This window comes from Nilaparvata lugens, chromosome 13, assembly GCF_014356525.2.
Source record: "Nilaparvata lugens isolate BPH chromosome 13, ASM1435652v1, whole genome shotgun sequence".
NCBI lineage: Eukaryota > Metazoa > Arthropoda > Insecta > Hemiptera > Delphacidae > Nilaparvata > Nilaparvata lugens.
The window spans coordinates 28,895,964-28,915,960 of NC_052516.1; the positions used below are offsets into that span (position 1 = coordinate 28,895,964).

A 19,997-nucleotide genomic window follows, 5' to 3' on the forward strand; every position below is an offset into this window, starting at 1 on the left:
GACAAGCATGTGTGTACACGCATGCTCAACACACTTGTCCTGTCGTTAGAGGCCACCCTTAGAGGAAACATAGGTACTAATTCCCCTATTCTTATTGTTCTATGGTATTACCAACATTACATTATCAACCAATAGTTAAAGAAGGATGAAAACTTTAGTTAGTACATCTTGATGAAAACTACATATGGTACAAAATTTTATTCAAGAGCTATTTGCAGTATTGCAGTATAGGTAAAATGAAAACCACTCAATTCTAGAATATTGAAAGGTCTAATGTGATTTATTTTTAAATGAATATATAACAAATGATAATGATCATGAAAAAGTGTATGAAATGCTACAGTGATTCAATGTAATATAAAAATAACAATTAGTTTAGGGATTGATTAGGAGTGGTGAAATTTTTTTATTTTATGATAAATGATGGATCGGCTAATCATTAATGAGTGAAGAGTACATAATTAAATTTAATCAGTCTTTGGGGAAAATATTTTTGAATGGCACAACGTCGGCCATGGATGTCAAAGTTTGCTTGAAGATTTCGCCGAGAGCTTCACCCATGGCCGGTCCCAGTTCTTTCATGATCTCTTGCCAGTTCTCGTTCAGGAATTGGTTCATGTTGCTACCTGAAATCATAAATCAACGAATTAGAACTACACAAATGTAATTATTCTAGATATACAGTAAATTGCATTAATTTAATCTCTCGAATCTTTTCAAATCAAAAATCGTTCATTCATCCTTAATAATAATAACAAAAGATAAAAACTTAGAAATTAGAATTGTATTAGAATAATAGTACACAGTATAAAATTAAATAATGCAATAAAAATAAGGAAGGTCCCCCAAGGTTAAAACCCCTGTGCGCAGAGGCCGAGTGTTTGTAAAGAACGAGATTTTTCAAAAATATTTTAAATTATATGAATATATATAGGTCATGGGTTTTCCTGTTATCATCTAGGTCTTTAATATCTTGTTATGATTTGGAAATTATCACAAGCAAGTAGATTACAAAAATATCAGTCATGATTTTTCATCCCGTAATTTTTATGATTTCTGGATTGATGAAAAATAATATTAAATTCTCGTTGATTCCTAGTTTATCAAAAATCCGATCAAAATCTGATGTATATTTCTTATTTTATTTTTGCAATTTGTATTTGTTTTCTTTCATCTTATACTTAAATCTTTGGAGTGTAATATTTATTTTGTCTGAGTTTATTCATCTTTTGTAACTCTTTTTTTCCTGTACGGTAACTGGGCACCCGCCGAAAAACCTTGTTGTTTAGCAGGACCCTCAATTGTTTGTATCGTGAATAAAAATTTTGATTTGATTTGAATTTCAGATATCACATTTGTTCAAACTAGTTTTATTAGCTTATATTTTTCAATAATGCTTTATATGTTCAAAGAAACAAATAATAAAAGTATATTCAATTGACAGTTTCTCTATTCTATCTGTATTGGTTATTGAATAATAATGAATGAAACCTACAAATTTATCTCTAAAATTGGTATGGAACCTTCGATGATAATAATAAACAACAATGATGAAGAATATAAAAAGTCTTCTTATAAAATCATCAATACCGTACAATAAATCATCAATAGATTAATACCAATGAAATCATCATTCACTCTATGAAGAGTAATATGGATATTGACAGTCAAGTCGTGAAGGCCCATTGCCGGCTTAAATTAAAAAGTATTTTAGCCTGTGGTACTTTTCTGAAAGTTGTATGATACTCTTAATAATTGAATGAATAAATAAATATTCAGGCGAGTAGGACCTTCCCGCAAGTGACTCCCCACTAACAAAAAACATACTCATTTTTTAATACTATTTACATTTATTATAATACATCTTATTTACATTTATTTAATACATTTTTTATTTTATATTTTATTTTTATACTTTTTTATCTATATTTATAGTAAGCTAGTACCGTACCTAATCATAAAAAGGCTTTACATATTAAATAGGCTACTGTCAATTTGTTGGACTCACCTAATAGTCGATCTCCGTTGAACAGATTATCGAGTTTGATTTTCATGTCAGTGACCTGGAAGGGCATCTTGTAGTCCGTGACCTTGACATATTCCAAACCATTGGCGCGTTTCTCCAGAATGTAGTCATAAATGAATGTAAAGGTTACACCGGCTAGAAAATAAAAACTCACTTTTATTGGCGAATAATCGGAATTAACATGAGAAGGTCTTCTCAGAATTATACGATACGTCGATTGATAGGTCCATATCTCTTCTCCCATTCATAAAATCATCATAAATGAAAACGTTTAGAAAAAATAAAAATCCGAGTTCTTTTTCAATCCTTTTTTAAAATGTTTTAATTTCTTTAAAAAGGATACTTAGATTTTTAGTTTTTTATATTCAAGAGAAGCCCTAGAGAAAAAATGAAAGTTTGTATAATTATTATAGTGAGGTCCACGTTATAATGACAGTATTTGATTAACTTTGATGTTGCTATGCTTGTCTATCATTCGACAAAGTAGGTAGTACTATCATTTTATAGCTCCGCAACGATGCCAAATCTGTTTTTGGCAATGTAATTTGGCAGAGGCAAGGCAACGCTGTTCTTCTATCTTTATCCACTGCCATTATAACGTGGACCGCACTATAGTATTATTCATTCCCTCAACATCACCCAGGCTTAAAATACTTCTAGAAAGTTGCCTTTGTGAATAGAAAAAAATAGGTCTACAAAATGTTGTCTTTTTATAGTAAGAAAGTTCTAGAAGAGCAGTGTGCATTGGATTGGATTAAATGTCTTGATGCAGAAAATTATAAAATTTGGTACAATAAAATTGAGAGCTGCAATAAAATATGCGATTGCATATAGTTGATAAATATAAAAATAAAATATGTATTTTTTGATAATAATAGTTATTTGTGCAACTAGTGCGCAAAGTGTCAGTTTGCTGCACCGAAAGAAACGTTTACTTGAGTGCAGCAGAGGAACTTTGCGCACGTATTTCACATTAAGTTTTTCCTACAGTTACCATTGAATATGAAAAGTAGGTAATTATGGGTAAAATTGCCTGAAATGCATCAAATGTTTTTCTGTGTAATTTTATTATTGATAAAAACCTTAATCCTAAAATCCTAAAGTCCTCATTATCCTTAGTTATAATATATAATGAATAATAATTAGCGCGTTGTGCTTCGTTGCACCTCTGCTCACTATAGCAGCCACAGCAGTCACTGTTACCAACTTCATTTTGATTTTGCTGCACTGTTGCTCCATATAACCTACTAAGTATTTTGCGTTGCCATGTTGCAAATCTGGAGTACAGAAAAATTTTTCCCGCACTAGAGCGGAAAAGTGATTCTTTGCGTTCTGTAATCAGTGCAGCAATGGCCACTTTTCAACGTAACTGTAGGAAAAATATATTTCTTCAAAGCTATTTCAATTTCAAACTGTAATGTGATGTATATTATCTTTTTTCGTTAGGGCTACTGTTGAATAGAAATAAAAAATAAAAATCCAAGTACCCTTTTTTAAAATTGTCCACTAAAGACATGTTTCGGCAATGATGCCATTATCAGGTAATTGAATATTACAATTTTAAAAAAGAGTACTTGGATTTTTACTTCTTATTTCTGTGATGTATATACACGATTTTCATAAAATCACTTCACTTGAATGGGCTACTTTATTTAAATTAATAAAAACATGTAGAACCCTTTTTATTTAAAACTTAACACGATTTTCAATTTATTACCGTACCAATAAGGCCTACTTGGTCAATTATTAGAGACACAATATGTAAATTGTTGTTTATTAAGTACGGTACAGTAAGCAGTATCATAGAGAAAATCTAGCATAAGAAGATATCTTAATATGATATAGAGCGTTCCAATTTTCAATGTTAACTCAAGCCGTTAGTCCTAGTAGTTATTTTTCTTGAAGTTATGTGACGCTGGTAGCTACTTATACTCTGAAGTTCTTACACTCTCACCCGGTCAAAACAGTAATAACAGACAGCAGTGGGTAGTAATTGGATCGAGTTATTAATTGGATAGCAAAAATCGGCTTTGAATTTGATACATAAACGACCTGTATCATGGAATATCTTCTTATGCTGTATTTTCTCTATGACAGTCTATCTATAATATAATAAGAGAAAGAACTGGCTTATACACGTACGACATAGGAAAATTATGTTTGACGCATCATCACGTCTGAACTACTGGACTGATTAACTTGAAATTTTTATATGGATTTCTAAATTAACCGAGGATGGTTATAGGCCTATTTTCAATTCTTAAAGATTTCAGTTTGTCGAGTTTTTAAATAGACCCTCGCGGAGCACGGGTTACCTGCTAGTCATTAATAATGAGATCTGAATTTAGAAGAGTGTCTTCTGAGCTTAAACTGGTTAGTGAATGATTGGGAGAGAAAGAATAAGGTGAAGAAATAGTTATTTGTATATCTAGAGTGAAAAGTACGACTTTTTCTCCCTGAGGGAAAAAGTTTGAAGCCCGAGGCGAAGCCGAGGGCAACAATTTTCCTGAGGGAGAAAAAGTATTTTTTTATAGAAACTTCAAATTAAATCATTCTAATAACTTACGTATTGGTGACAATGTTTCCTAACAACATAACCTAAAATCTAAAACCTAAAAACCGGTCGTCTGATAGGCACTGCCGATTGCGCTATCTATCGGCAAAAGTTGTAACAATTATATCAGCTGAGCAGCTACTAAAAATGGCTGACTCCAAATCACGCGGTTCAGATTTGAATTGCAGATCAAAAATATTTGTTGGCTGGTATTTTGAATAGAATAAAATATTTTAAAAATTGTATAAATTTTTATCGTCTACTAATATTAAGAATATAATAATTATCATACAAACATATATTTCATGAGTTAATCAAATTTCTGGTTGTGGTATTGAATTCAGTTGACTCAATGACAGACACCTCTATTATGCTTTCTCATCTGAGCTCAGACCTTCTAACCTATTACAATGTAAGTTTCAAAATAGAGATGCTCCCCATGTTATTTAAATGGAGTCACTTTTACTCCCTAGGGAGTTTTTCTGTTTTTTACTACCGAGAGCGAAAAAGTGACACTTTAGTATTAGGTTTCAGGGAGTAAAGTAAGTACTTTAGACAGTAGGTGGAGGAAAAATAAATTACTTACTGACAGTAACGTTAGCATCCCCTTGTCCTGTGATAGGAAGAACAAGTACTTGGCCTGATACGTTGTATTTGCCTATCATGGTCATTTTCTTGAGGAAAAAGTCCCATTCGCAATGACTATTGTTCAGGTCCAACCTAGAAAAAAATATTTTTTAATTTAACATGAATGCCGATCATGCATATTTCAAACTATTTTGTATATTTTACTTTTTTACCCAACTTTCAAGAGATTCAATTTGGATCTCCGAATGTGGTAGTATTACCTATATTGAATTGAATTGCTTATCCTTTATTAATTTAATAATAATAATAATAATAATAATACTGAGGGTGATGTCCACATAAGCTCATATAGGCTCATAGGCTTGTGCGTGGGTGATGAGTGAGAGGGATGATGATGATGATGGGAGATGACGACTACTTTTTAGGTAGTCGGGACCGACGGCTTATCGTCTGCTCCGAAAGACCGTATGGCCGGGTGGCCGTATCTATGTGATTGTGCTGTAATCAAAAACTTCTGCCCCGGTCGAGATTCAAACTCAGGTTCTCTGGGTTATTAGAACGGCACGTTATCACTTACTCCAACGAGCCGTTTAATTCCAGGAGGGTGGAGTTAGGGCTCTCACTAACACTTAACCCTCCATAACAATACTAATTCACAAGCTAAAATAATATATCAGATACAGTGGATAACTCAATGAATAAAAGCAATATCTTTCAATAGTCAATGTATCTTTAATTCCATATTCATACTATGATTTAGATCCTTCAATCATCAATCAACAAATATCCACAGCCAGGAACTAAACGAAGAATCACAAATAATCATAGAAAATAATATTACAAATTGAAAATAATGTGTTTCTTGAATAGTTCAAAATTTCTTAAATAACTCAATATTATTCGTTAAAAGTGTTAATTGAGTGGAATATTTCTAATTAATTTATCAATTTAAGCCATCTAAATTCAAAATTTATAGCTTTAATGTTTATTTTGGACCAAGATTTTATAAAAATTGTACACGTGAAATTCTAACCTTATCTTGGACTTTGTCACCTATAAATTTGGAAAAAAATAGCACAAGTACTACCTTATTATTTTATCCTCAAATGTTATTACATTAGTGTTATTTGCATTGTAAATAAATAAAATAAAATAAATAAATAATGATGGTTGCCTGGTTGTGAAAATTTAATTCATGTCCTGCATACAAAGTTAATTGAATTCATTCACACCTCCAATCAAAAAGCAGGTGAAGACAAGTTATTACTTCTTGAAATGTATGAATTCAGGGCTACAATTAAAACTCGTGAGAATTATATTTTCACTGTCACTGAAATGTGGGAATGCAGCTTTGAACTGGTTGAATTAGAGAAATGGTAGTGGATTTAACATTCTAATAGATTATGATAGAGCAGTTTACAGCTTTGCCATTCATTACTTTGGTCAAACTATTATCAAAAACTATTTTCATATTTTTTTAATAATGCTTCACAGTGATGATTAGACTACATTGATTGTATATGGAGGGGCACACAAATTTTTCAAAATTAGTTTTAATTTTTTACTTTAATGCTTCATAGAGATTGTAGAGTTGATTCTTTTATTATTTCCATACTTTTTACTATTATGATTCAAAGTGATGAATATGTTAATAATAATATAATGGGGGTTTAGATCATCATGAAAGATGGGGAATGGATATTGGAAAATTGACTAGCACAAACCTGGCGCTTCTGAAGTCAACATCCTGGAGTCCGTACATCTTGAGGTTGTTGAGCTCCAGAGAGAGACCGACCTGTCTGGTTCCTTGTCTGATCTTTATTTGCGGAATTGTCAGAGGATCCAGTTTTGGAATTCTGTACTTTGGATCGCCTGCACAAGAGCACATAACAATAATTATTTTTGTTTACCAGACAGAATTTTCATTCATAAAATTACAAATCACAACTTGTGTTGTGAAGAAGAGGAGGAGGTGAAGGAGGAGGAGGAGGAGGAGGAGGAGGAGGCAGATTGATTGATTGATTGATTGATTGCCTTCATTAAGGTCAGAGTTAGGACTCCACTCCAGGTCCTCTCTGCCACACAACCCTAAAGAAGAAGAAGAGGAAGAAGAGAAATAAGAAGAAGAAGAAGAAGAAGAAGAAGAAGAAGAAGAAGAAGAAGAAGAAGAAGAAGAAGAAGAAGAAGAAGAAGAAGAAGAAGAAGAAGAAGAAGAAGAAGAAGAAGATAAAGAAATAATAATATAATGGGGTTTAGATCATCATGAAAGATGGGGAATGGATATTGGAAAATAGACTAGCACAAACCTGGCGCTTCTGAAGTCAACATCCTGGAGTCCGTACATCTTGAGGTTGTTGAGCTCCAGAGAGAGACCGACCTGTCTGGTTCCTTGTCTGATCTTTATTTGCGGAATTGTCAGAGGATCCAGTTTTGGAATTCTGTACTTTGGATCGCCTGCACAAGAGCACATAACAATAATTATTTTTGTTTACCAGACAGAATTTTCATTCATAAAATTACAAATCACAACTTGTGTTGTGAAGAAGAGGAGGAGGTGAAGGAGGAGGAGGAGGAGGAGGAGGCAGATTGATTGATTGATTGATTGATTGCCTTCATTAAGGTCAGAGTTAGGACTCCACTCCAGGTCCTCTCTGCCACACAACCCTAAAGAAGAAGAAGAAGAAGAAGAAGAAGAAGAAGAAGAAGAAGAAGAAGAAGAAGAAGAAGAAGAAGAAGAAGAGAAGAAGAAGAAGAAGAAGAAGAAGAAGATAAAGAAGAAGAAGGAAAAACATTTCAATAGAATAGAGAATTAATCTTTTCAATCTACTGTCACAAGTCACAGTTCAAATTATTTAAAATAAGATGGAAATCTTACCTGTAGCCTAATTTTACAAGTAAGCATAATTCTACATTCTTTAAGTATATGTATCTGAAAAACTATTGTAATGATTTTTTGTTTTCGAACTAATTTACTAATTGGGGAAATCTTAGAGCATGTGAATTGAATCTAAAATTCGAAACTAGCACCTTAAAAAATGTATTCTAATAGAACTCCTTATTGGAGCCAACAAATATCTGGAAAATAAAAAAATATGTTAAGGTCGATCTTTACAGTTTTTTTCTGATATTCTTTATTCAAATTTGCATTGTGATTTACGTATTCGGAACCAACCCATTTTATTTTTTACTACCAGAAAAATAAAACAAAGATTTCTATTGACAACAATTTTTTTTCTATAGACAAATGACCAATCATAATGTTTGTCTCATCAGTAGTAAAACTTATTGTTGTGGCTCCACAGCATGCTATATATATATATGTAGGTCATAGCCTACTCAATGATATTTCATTATAGTTCAGTAATTTCAGTAATTATAATCCTTTCAACATCATAATTGATTGTATGGTTGGATTCATCGCAAAAACATGAAAACACTGATTGAAATGTTCTGTAAAAGCATTTTATTGATATGTACTCATAGAATTGCAACTTCATTTATTTACCACGTATTTTGCATTTTTTATTGTAAGTTGTGAAAAAGAAGGAAAGAGAGAGAAAGAGTCTATATAAAACACTAGTCTATGCAAGCACTAAGTCGATTAGCATAATCAAATTCAAATTGAATGAGATGAAAAGTGATAAACCTTCTTACAACCGGTAATAAAGTGATTTAGCTACCATATTGTAGCTACTATACTAAGATAACATGTTTAATTGCAGATTTTTTTCAGCTTTAATTGCTTCGGTTAGTCTGTTTTACTCTGTAGAAAATTTTATAATTAATGTACGGTTAAGGTAAAATGATTAATAGCTAGTAATTCTACTTGTTTGGCGAGAATTATAAAGTATGTTTTACCAAGTGAAATTCCACCATATTAACTAAACCAGGTTCATAAGAGTTGAACCTGTTGATTATTGAAATTGAACCAAGAAAAGATTGTCAGCCATGACCAACTTTTGGAAATTATTTGGTTGATTGTTGGGAATCATTTACTGACCCTGGTTTCTGAAAGATTATTGGTTTGACGTTAGATCCAGTCATACTTGTAATATTCATCATACCTACGGTATAGTACTGGAGCCAAAACAGTAATCTTGGATGATTAAAGGAAATTTTATATATTTTTTTACTTTGAAAAATTTTATTGAAACAAAAAAGATAATACAATATTACATGAATAAAGCAATAAAATTTCAACATTGAATGCCCTAAAGGTATTCCCGTATTGGGCATCAACAATATTTTATATATAAATAGAAGAAATAAGAAAAAATGTTTCCAAATTATTGGGAAAATTGAAAGTTTGTACCGTACAGGAAGATAATAGAAAGATCTCTCAATTGAAAGATAAATAGAAACGTGTGATTCATTTTTATTTCGTTGGAAAATTATCTCAAACATCGAATATTTACTGGGAAAAGAGTAATTTTTGAAAAGATGAATTGGGGAAATGGAAAGTTTGATCTCTCAATTGAAAGATAAATAGAAATGTGTGATACATCTTCATTTCGTTGAAAATTTGTCTTAAACATTTGATATTTACTCGGAAAAATTGTAAATTGGAAAGAAAAACGATTTTTATAGTCTCGTCACAAGTGATTCAAAATATGATTAGATTTTCAAGGTAAGATGTGAATTTTGGGATTTTAAAAGAATATTGTTCCGGTGTTTCAAGCAGTCATTATTTTTTTCTCTGATAATCTTTCATTTTAAGAATGTATTCATCAATATTTCTAAAAATTTCAAGTTACCTTGAGCTATTTTTTTGATAGCAGGTGCTCCAGTTTTAACAACACATTCATTCAGATTTGGATCGTTAGGACTACATCCCTTTCCAACGTAGCTTGCTGAAAAAAAATTATAAAACATTGAAAAGACCGATCAAATTATTATTAATAGATAGAAATGTGAAAATGGGTTTTTAATAGGACCCAATTAACTTGTTGCAAACAAAAATTAATAATAAAATAGACTATTAAAAAAGTCGGAATAAATTAAATTGATAAATGAATAAATAAAAATAAATGTTTATTTCCAAAAAAAAAAAACTAAAACTACTAGCCTACATCACTTATTACAGAAAATACTAGATAGTTTACAATTGCATACAATAGTTGGTTTCAGAAATGTCTTATAATGTAGTGTCTTCTACATGAAATGTTAGGTGTTTTCTGTGTGGAAATTGACCTACTCCACTATGGCGTACCATGTTCTAGAGTAGGTTTTGTTTTAATCTCTTTTCTGTATAGGGCTACTTGTAATATAAATATAAAGAAAAATAAAAATCTCAGTACCCTTTTTAGAAATATTCTATCACAACATGTTTCGGACATTTATGCCATTTTCAAGTGATCACTTTTTATTTTTATTTTTTATTTTTCTTTATATTTAGAGGTTTTGTTTGTTTGTTTTTTTGTGCGAATTAGTAATTAGAATGTATTAGATTAATGTATCAGATTGATAGATCAAAATTGATTATTGTATTAGATTAATGTATCAAAACTTTTATTGAAATATAAACATCAAGATATTGTTTATTAAGAAACAGGGATGTTGGATGGTACTTTAGAAGAGAAAATAATGCAAAATGTATTCTTAGAACAGAGGAATATTAAAAAAGAAGTCAAAATTAGAAACAAGTTTATAGCGATGAAAAACTCACTGGCCTAATAGTATATTGGATCCTTGCTCCTATAATTTTAGGTCATTTTAAGATCCTTGAAAAGAGCATGATCTAATCTCTCATGTTTACTCCTAAATTGGCTCAATTTTGTTTTTTTCACAAACAATTATCAAAAATTGTATGGTCTACCAATAAGTAAGTAAATTTCTCTAGCGACTTTTTCTCACTCCTGAGCTATTCAACATTATTAAACACTGTATTGAGGTAGAGAAGTTGGCCTTAGCACAATAACACTCACTACTCGGTCAAAAGCTTTTTCCAGTTTTTTTTCAACTTGACCGTTATGTGTGGTAGGCCTAGAGTAATATTGTTGATAGGAATATGAATGTCAAAGTGTCGTTATTCTGGTACAAAAATTGTCCTGACTTATTCTGAAGTGAGGCAATGAAAAATGTGTAGTAGTAGGTAGGTAGGTAGTCTTCCTTGATGAGGGAATTGTATTTTATTAGAATATTGAAGGTTTTCAGAATATGAAGTATAATTTATAAAAAAGGTGATGATAATTATTTTTTTCGACATCTATTTTACGTAAGTATTATATAGGCTATTCATCATTAGTGAATACAGTGGCAGTTCATGAAACATAGGCTACTTCCCATCCAAAACTGACGTTTTAAAATATTAATAATAACTCAAATCAGATTCATATTGGACAAGTATTTTATCAACTTTCTTGACTCTCATAGCTTCTAATTGGGTTTCTCTTGTTCCTTTTTCCTTATTTTTATGTATCCTTGTCTTTTTCAATTCTTTCAGCTCCTTTTCCCTCTCTCAATTTCTCAACTATTTCACATTAAAAATATATTTTCTTTTGCTCTCACATTTTTATCCTTTTCCATCTTATTTCACTCTTGATCACCTCTCTTATTTTTTTCGTTCAAAGTTTTCGTTCTCGTATTCTTATTTTTTTTCTCTCTCTCTCAACTTCTCTCTTTAGGGTTGTGTGGCAGAGAGGACCTATAGAGTCCTAACTCCGTCCTTAATAGAGGCAATTATTCAATTCAATTCTCTCATTCTTGTTCAAATCATTCTCCTCTGTTTCTTCTTTTGTTCTCACACATTTTTCTACTTCAGATCTTTGATTCCAGGCTTGAACCTTTCACTATTTTCATACATTCTTTCCACTTCTTTGACAGTGCTTATATCACTGTTTTCTTTCTCATCACTCTTTCGTCTTATTTTTCACGCTCTCTTTCTTTTTTCCTCCATTCATAACTAAAATTTATTTATTCTTTCGTAGCTCTCGTCCTCTTCATGCATTTCTTTCTCTGTGCTTTTCTCCTTACTCTTCTGTAGAGGCTGTTCTTTTCACTATTCTGTTTTCTAATACTGCGTTATATCTAAAGAGAATTTACAATTTCATAAATAATTTATGAAATTAATTTTTATTTATGAATTTTAGGCTCTGTTTCCTTTTGGTGTCTAGTGTTCCTTTCTACACAGAAAGATGGAAGACAGAAAAGGAGAATAAACACAAGGCAAGAGAGGGGGAAGAGAAGAAGAGGAATTTTCTCTCTAGTCACTGTTTCTGCTTTTTTACTGACATTTTATTTCTCTTCATCTCTTTTCCTCTCTTGTAAGCCTACTGTGCTTCTACTTCCTTTTCTGTATTCTCTACCTAGGCTCTTGTTTATGCTTCCTCTCTCGCCTGTTAATACAACTCTTCTTCTTCTTCTTATGTTCCAGTTGAAATTCTTCTTCTTGTGTTCCTTTCAAATTAGTATTCCACTTTGCTTTTGCTTTCCACTTTTTCTTTCTAACTTCTTCTTCTTCTTCTTCTTCTTCTATCTTCTTCTTCTTCTCTTCTTCTTCTTCTTCTTCTTCTTCTTCTCTCTTCTTCTTCTTCTTCTTCTTCTTCTTCTTCTTCTTCTTCTTCTTCTTCTTCTTCTTCTTCTTCTTCTTCTTCTTCTTCTTCTTCTTCTTCTTCTTCTTCTTCTTCTCTTTAGCACTGACCTTGACAGTCGTACACTAGTAATCCGACGTCCATCAATTTTGTGAGCGCGATCAGACGATTAGACCGCTCAACGAAATTATTGTAGTCTGTTCTGCTCTTGAGAACGCTTATGTGCATTAGGCCTACCTATTCGCGATCCTCGACCTTGAGATCGAACGCAGATAGGAACTGCAACCTGTAGACGTTACCGTACGCATAAGATATTTTAAAGGTATATGAGATCATACTAGAAAAAAATAAAAAATTTAAATAGCCTACTCTTTTTTAAAATTGCAACCTGTTGACGTTATACCGTACTTGATATTTTGAAAATCATTTATATTTATAGAAGATATTTCAAAGGTATATGAGATCATACAAAAATAAAAAATAAAAATCCTACTCTTTTTCAAAATTGCAACCTGTTAACCTTAAGGTACTATACGCATCTTGATATTTTGAAAAGTATTTATATTTATTAGACATTTATATAAGATATTTCAAAGGTATATGAGATCATACAAAAATAAAAAATAAAAATCCCACTCTTTTTTAAAATTGCAACCTATTGACCTTACGGTACTACGCATCTTGATATTTTGAAAAATATTATATTTATTAGACCTTTATATAAGATATTTTTTCAAAGGTATATGAGATCAAACAGGAAATAAAAAATAAAAATCCAAGTAGGTACCCTTTTTTTAAAATTGTTTATTTACTTGTTGGTTATCCATCTTGTTTTCACTATTATTATAACTATTGTATTCTAATATAACTTTAAAGTGGAAAACTTTTAACTTTAAAGTTATATTAAAATACAATTTTTATTTACGACTTAGATTTTTATTTTTCATTTCTATTTGAGAGTAGCCCTATCAAAAAAAGATAACGAGATCATACTAATATTACAATGTAGGGAATAGGCCTCTAAAAAGATGTACCGGTAGGGATCTTGATAGAAAGTAGCTCAACTTTGTATTTCATTGTACTGCTCTACAAAATAGTTGCTCTGATAACTATTATATTAGTAATGTTTTTTTTTTGTTTCACCGCTTTTTCCCCGGACTAAAATCAGAGTTTGGTGCAAATGAGATTCACTTCAAGCTTTCAGTATTTGTTGGATGGGTAGAGCTGTTGTTATCTCATAAGGAATACTGACAGTTTACAGAGAATCTCACTATATATAATGACCAAACTGGTCACATTGATTTTAAGGACTCATTAAACTAAATCATCAGATTGAAAAAAAAAAAAAAACAAATTACCGCACCGTATAAAGTTTACCCTTGAGCTTGAATTCAAGTTCAAGTTGCTTTTACTTTGATGATTCAAGCAATGAAGATCTCAGATGTTGTACAAGAACTCATACGGTACTCAATTATTGTAAAAATCACCCTACGTCACCAACTCTGCGGTTTTTGAATTTGCAATGATTGAAAATAAAGATTCTTCAGCTCTTAATGTTTCACAAAAAATGACACTTGATCGCAAAAATTACGCTTCCAAAAAACATATTCTGCGTGGTTTTTCAATTTGCAGACATAGACCTTGACAGTGCAGTACATTCCAGTCTGGTAATTAGTATTCATGTCTTTGATCTGTGCAAACTGAATCTTGAATAAATTTTCCTCAGTCAATAATTACTAGTGTGGTCCAATGTCAATGTTGGTTTTCTTTTTAGTTTATTTTTTTAATCTTTTTAGATTTTAACACGCACTTCAATGGTGTACTGTAAAAGATCCACTCTTGTTCTTTATTGGTTTTTCTTTGAACGTATTTACTAGTCTTTGTTCTTTATTGATTTTCCTTTCAACATTTTCATCATTCTTTGTTCTTTTTTTATTTTCCTTTCAACATTTTTTCTGTTCAACATTTTTTACTTTCTTACTTCTCCAATTTATCTTTATTTGTGTCTGTGATACTCCAGAATGGTTTATTCCTACTCTAAAAAGTCTCCCCTATCCAATTATTTATTTATTTTTCTATCATGGACGCCCTTTACTATCAGACACAACATTCTTTGAAACGTTTTTGACGTTTATTATTTTTGAAATGATACATCTTTAGTTGTTTTCCAACATTCCTTTTTTCTGTGTCAATATATCATTCTATGAGATGTGAAGGTGATACCTCAGAGGATGAACCAGGAAGAAGAGAGATGTTCTCTACTCCATGATGATACAGGTACTCGTTGTTGTATTATTTACACTACGGTACTAAATTTAAATCTGTTGTTGGACAATCTAGCCTTTTTATCAGTAAATTTTATTATCATACATATTATGATCGTTTTTGATGAACCAATAACAGTTATAATATAAGTTTTAACTAATTGACTAAATGTACATTTTTGCTTTTATTTTCAAATACACTACTGAGAATAAAAAATAAAAGCAAAAAAGGGATACAGTACTTAGCTTAGAAAATTGTACCCGTTACTAGCCTATAGGCTTTGCTTTTATTTTTTATTCTCAGTAGTGTATTTGAAAATAAAAGCAAAAATGTAAATACTAGTCAATTAGTTAAAAATTATATTGAATACCTAATACAGCCTACATTAAAGAAATGTTTTTCCATATTACTGTATTAAATGTTTTTTTCATATTACTGTATTTATTAAATATAATAATAATAATGGTTTGTGACATCTACTACGTACGTTTTATTCGTTTCCAAGACTGTATTAGTGATTCACATACAAATAAACACAGTTTCAACAAAAAAATATTTTTTGTAGCTTGGATGTTGTTTTATCGTACACATTGACTCCTATTGTCAGATATTATTTTATATTCAATTGTGTGTGAGCCATTTCTTTTCTTCATCATATTATAGATAGATATAAGATATAGCATAGGCCTAAGTCTATAACTTATAGCCTAATCTAGAGTATACAACTCGTTCCAGTACAGCGTTTGTTTTAAATGTGAATAAAAAACGTGTTTGCATTGAATGCAGGATTTCTTGGATAGCAAGAACAAAATTTCATTCAAGAGCATCAACGTTTTGATTCTATATTTATCTCACTCAATCAAATAAGTAATAATTATTATCTATAATAAAAGTAGAAGCACTGTGAGCTAATCTTATTTTTACCCTACAAGAAAAACAGATAAAATAATTAATTAAAATTGAGAGCTGGTATTAAAAATGAATGGAAGGCTAATGAATTATTAATAACGGGAGTTTTTGAGTTGATGAATTAGGAGTGGAAATATTTGCCTCAAGGTGATTATATCATACTTTCTGTATAGCTCTCTCTTTCTCTTTCTCTCACTAAGCTCTCTATAGCTCATAATAATTAGATAGGTGCTGATGTGACAATCAATATCAATACCTATCTATAGGTATACGTCAAGGTCGACCGTTATAGTGTTTAATTCATTTTCAATTTTAAAACCAATCTGTACTGTAGGCCATCTTTTGTTCTTCTATATTTTCTTCAGGCAAAATTCGAAATCCAATTTGACATTTCATGATATTTGTGAATATTGTTACTATTTATATACTTAAAAATAGATTATATAGTTTTTTTGCATAGTTAAAAATTGTTACTCCTATTCTGGATTTATTTATTGAAACATGTCTGTTTTATGCGCTCTTTTGCATCGTTGTAATTATAATGACATTTCAAATACTTTTCTTATTCAAAAGCTAAATATATATTGATATTTAAAAAATAAGGATTATGAAGCTTTAAAAAGTGAAATGCATTCAAAATTTGTCAACCAAAGAAGTAGTGTATTATTTGAATATTTGCATTGCAACAAATATATATAGTGCCAAATTCACAAGTAGTATCTTTGAAGGTGTTAGAACTTATTAGTTTAATAATAATAATAATGGTTTGTGACATCTACTACGTACGTTTTATTCGTTTCCAAGACTGTATTAGTGATTCACATACAAATAAACACAGTTTAAACAAAAAAATATTTTTTGTAGCTTGGATGTTGTTTTATCGTACACATTGACTCCTATTGTCAGATATTATTTTATATTCAATTGTGTGTGAGCCATTTCTTTTCTTCATCATATTATAGATAGATATAAGATATAGCATAGGCCTAAGTCTATAACTTATAGCCTAATCTAGAGTACCTATACAACTCGTTCCAGTACAGCGTTTGTTTTAAATGTGAATAAAAAACGTGTTTGCATTGAATGCAGGCTTTTTTGGATAGCAAGAACAAAATTTCATTCAAGTGTTAGAGCATCAACGTTTTGATTCTATATTTATCTCACTCAATCAAATAAATAATAATTATTATTAAGATATAAGCAGAAGCACTGTGAGCTAATCTTATTTTTACCCTAAAAGAAAACAGATAAAATAATTGATTAAAATTGAGAGCTGGTATTAATTAATGTATGGAAGATTAATTAATTATCAATAACGGGAGTTTTTGAGTTGATGAATTATTAGGAGTGGAAATATTTGCCTCAAGGTGATTATATCATACTTTCTGTATAGCTCTCTCTTTCTCTTTCTCTCACTAAGCTCTCTATAGCTCATAATAATTAGATAGGTGCTGATGTGACAATCAATACCAATACCTATCTATAGGTATACGTCAAGGTCGACCGTTATAGTGTTTAATTCATTTTCAATTTTAAAACCTGTAGGCCATCTTTTGTTCTTCTATATTTTCTTCAGGCAAAATTCGAAATCCAATTTGACATTTCATGATATTTGTGAATATTGTTACTATTTATATACTTAAAAATAGATTATATAGTTTTTTTTGCATAGTTAAAAATTGTTACTCCTATTCTGGATTTATTTATTGAAACATGTCTGTTTTATGCGCTCTTTTGCATCGTTGTAATTATAATGACATTTCAAATACTTTTCTTATTCAAAAGCTTAATATATGTTGATATTTAAAAAAAAAAGGATTATGAAGCTTTAAAAAGTGAAATGCATTCAAAATTTGTCAACCAAAGAAGTAGTGTATTATTTGAATATCTGCATTGCAACAAATATATATAGTGCCAAATTCACAAGTATCTTTGAAGGTGTTAGAACTTATTAGTTTAATAATAATAATTTTAATACTGTATTATAATTTATTTCAAATACAGTATATGTAATTATGTTCCAATAAATCCGTATAGTACTTGCATCATTTAAGTCATAAAATTAACATTTAGAAATATCTTTATTCATGAGCCGAACAATATAAAATAAACGTAAAAACCGTAATTTATTAGCCTATAATAGTAATTTGATTGTATGGGAGGGTGTTGCAGTACTGTGAAAATGATGTGACAGGTGTTGCCATGAAACCTGGTTCTGTAATTCTTTTTTTTCAAATAAATATATTGTAAATACAATCTTTTTTCAATATATTGTAAATACATTGACCAATATTTTTTACAATATTGCTCAAATATCTTTCTGCTACTTGGGTAGTGGTATTGACAACATCGAAGTCTTATTCTTCCTAATAATAAAATTATGTGAATTGATTAAAACGTCTCTATAATGAGTAGCCTTTATCAGTTTCCTGATGATAAAATATGGATGTAGGTCCCACAACCTCCAATATATTATATTCTAGAGATTTTATCAACAATGAGTATGTGTTTTTTTGATAAACTATATGATAGGTACTTACGTAGAGGTAGAGCCTGCAATTTGGCACTCGATGCGATGCTGATGAAACTCGAAAAAACAGCTAACAAAAACGCTGATGCCGCCAAAAAATTGAGAATATTCGGTCCCATTTTATAGCAGTAACAGTAACTACTGTAAAATAACTGATACTACAGTGAAACAAACGACAGAGCTACTGGAAAAAGAACACTACTGATGTACTACTGATGTACCAGTAAAGCAAAAGGGTTGAGCTAATACTGGAAAACAACAATAACTACTGTCGAATAACCAAGCTGGGTACTTGCTGTTCAGTAACTGGACAATAACAGTAACTGACTGTGGAGCTCCCTGATAACAACAGTAATGAGACAGTAGCTGGCTGTGGCTGCACCGGTACTGTGCTACTGGAGTGAGCGTCGCTACTTTTGTATACTGATGATGGGTTAAGTAGTATTCCAGTCAAGGTCGGTGGTCTATAGAACAAGCTTGAGTTCCCCCCACTGCTAAATTGTAACGACAATGTATCTCAAAGACTCTAGACTATTTGGGACTCGCGTTTTCATTAAAAACTTGTAATTTAATGTTGAGATTTCAATTAATATTTTTTTGTTTAATAACTATTATTATTGAAATTGTTTAATAATAGTTATTAATTACTTTGTTGAAGTTCTGACACTGTGTTACTTGTAAATATTTGAAAAAAAACACTTACTTTTGTTGGAGCCTCTGAAGGCTGATGGAGCTTCTCTTCAGGAGTGAAATGCATTCCTCAATACTCCAATAAAAGTAAGTGTTTTTTCAAATATTTACAAGTAACACAGTGTCAGAACTTCAACAAAGTTATTATATAGTGTTTTGTCATGGAAAGCAACTTCAAGTTATTAATTCATTAGCATTTAAATAAATTCAATATACAGATGGAAATTACTGAGATATTGCAATTATTCAAATGCTAATGGATTAATTATTATTATTAAACGAAAATCCAAATTAAATGCTGTAATTCACCCCGAAGACTTCTGCTACTGCAAATATTGACAACAGGGTAAACAGCTAGATGGAATTTCAAGGGCGCTACTATTCAAAAATCATTTGTCAGCCCGGGAATCGAACCCAGTACCTCCCAATTGCCGGTCAGGAATGCTTACCCTTACACCAAACTGACAATCTCCGGATAGCAGCGCTCTCTATCCGGAGATTGTCAGTTTGGTGTAAGGGTATAAGCATTCCTGACCGGCAATTGGGAGTTACTGGGTTCGATTCCCGGGCTGACATCGATGCTATATATATTGACATCCCGGGCTCAATTTCGATGAGCGCTACTATTCAAAAATCATTTGTCAGCCCGGGAATCGAACCCAGTACCTCCCAATTGCCGGTCAGGAATGCTTACCCTTACACCAAACTGACAATCTCCGGATAGAGAGCGCTGCTATCCGGAGATTGTCAGTTTGGTGTAAGGGTAAGCATTCCTGACCGGCAATTGGGAGGTACTGGGTTCGATTCCCGGGCTGACAAATGATTTTTGAATAGTAGCGCCCTTGAAATTCCATCTAGCTGTTTACCCTGTTGTCAATATTTGCAGTAGCAGAAGTCTTCGGGGTG

At 31.2% G+C, this 19,997-nt stretch overlaps 1 protein-coding gene across 1 annotated transcript; it reads right to left on the bottom strand.

The window, feature by feature from the left end:
• Positions 1–251: 251 nt before the first annotated feature.
• LOC111064458 (protein takeout) lies at positions 252–18,827 on the bottom strand. Its single transcript, XM_039440252.1, has 6 exons — positions 18,412–18,827; positions 9,923–10,018; positions 7,475–7,622; positions 5,167–5,300; positions 2,009–2,161; positions 252–626 (listed from the first exon to the last, which is right to left on the bottom strand). Exons 1-6 carry the CDS (start codon positions 18,518–18,520, stop codon positions 472–474), a joined length of 795 nt encoding a protein of 264 aa, XP_039296186.1. The 5' UTR covers positions 18,521–18,827; the 3' UTR covers positions 252–471.
• Between the last annotated feature and the right edge of the window lie 1,170 nt (positions 18,828–19,997).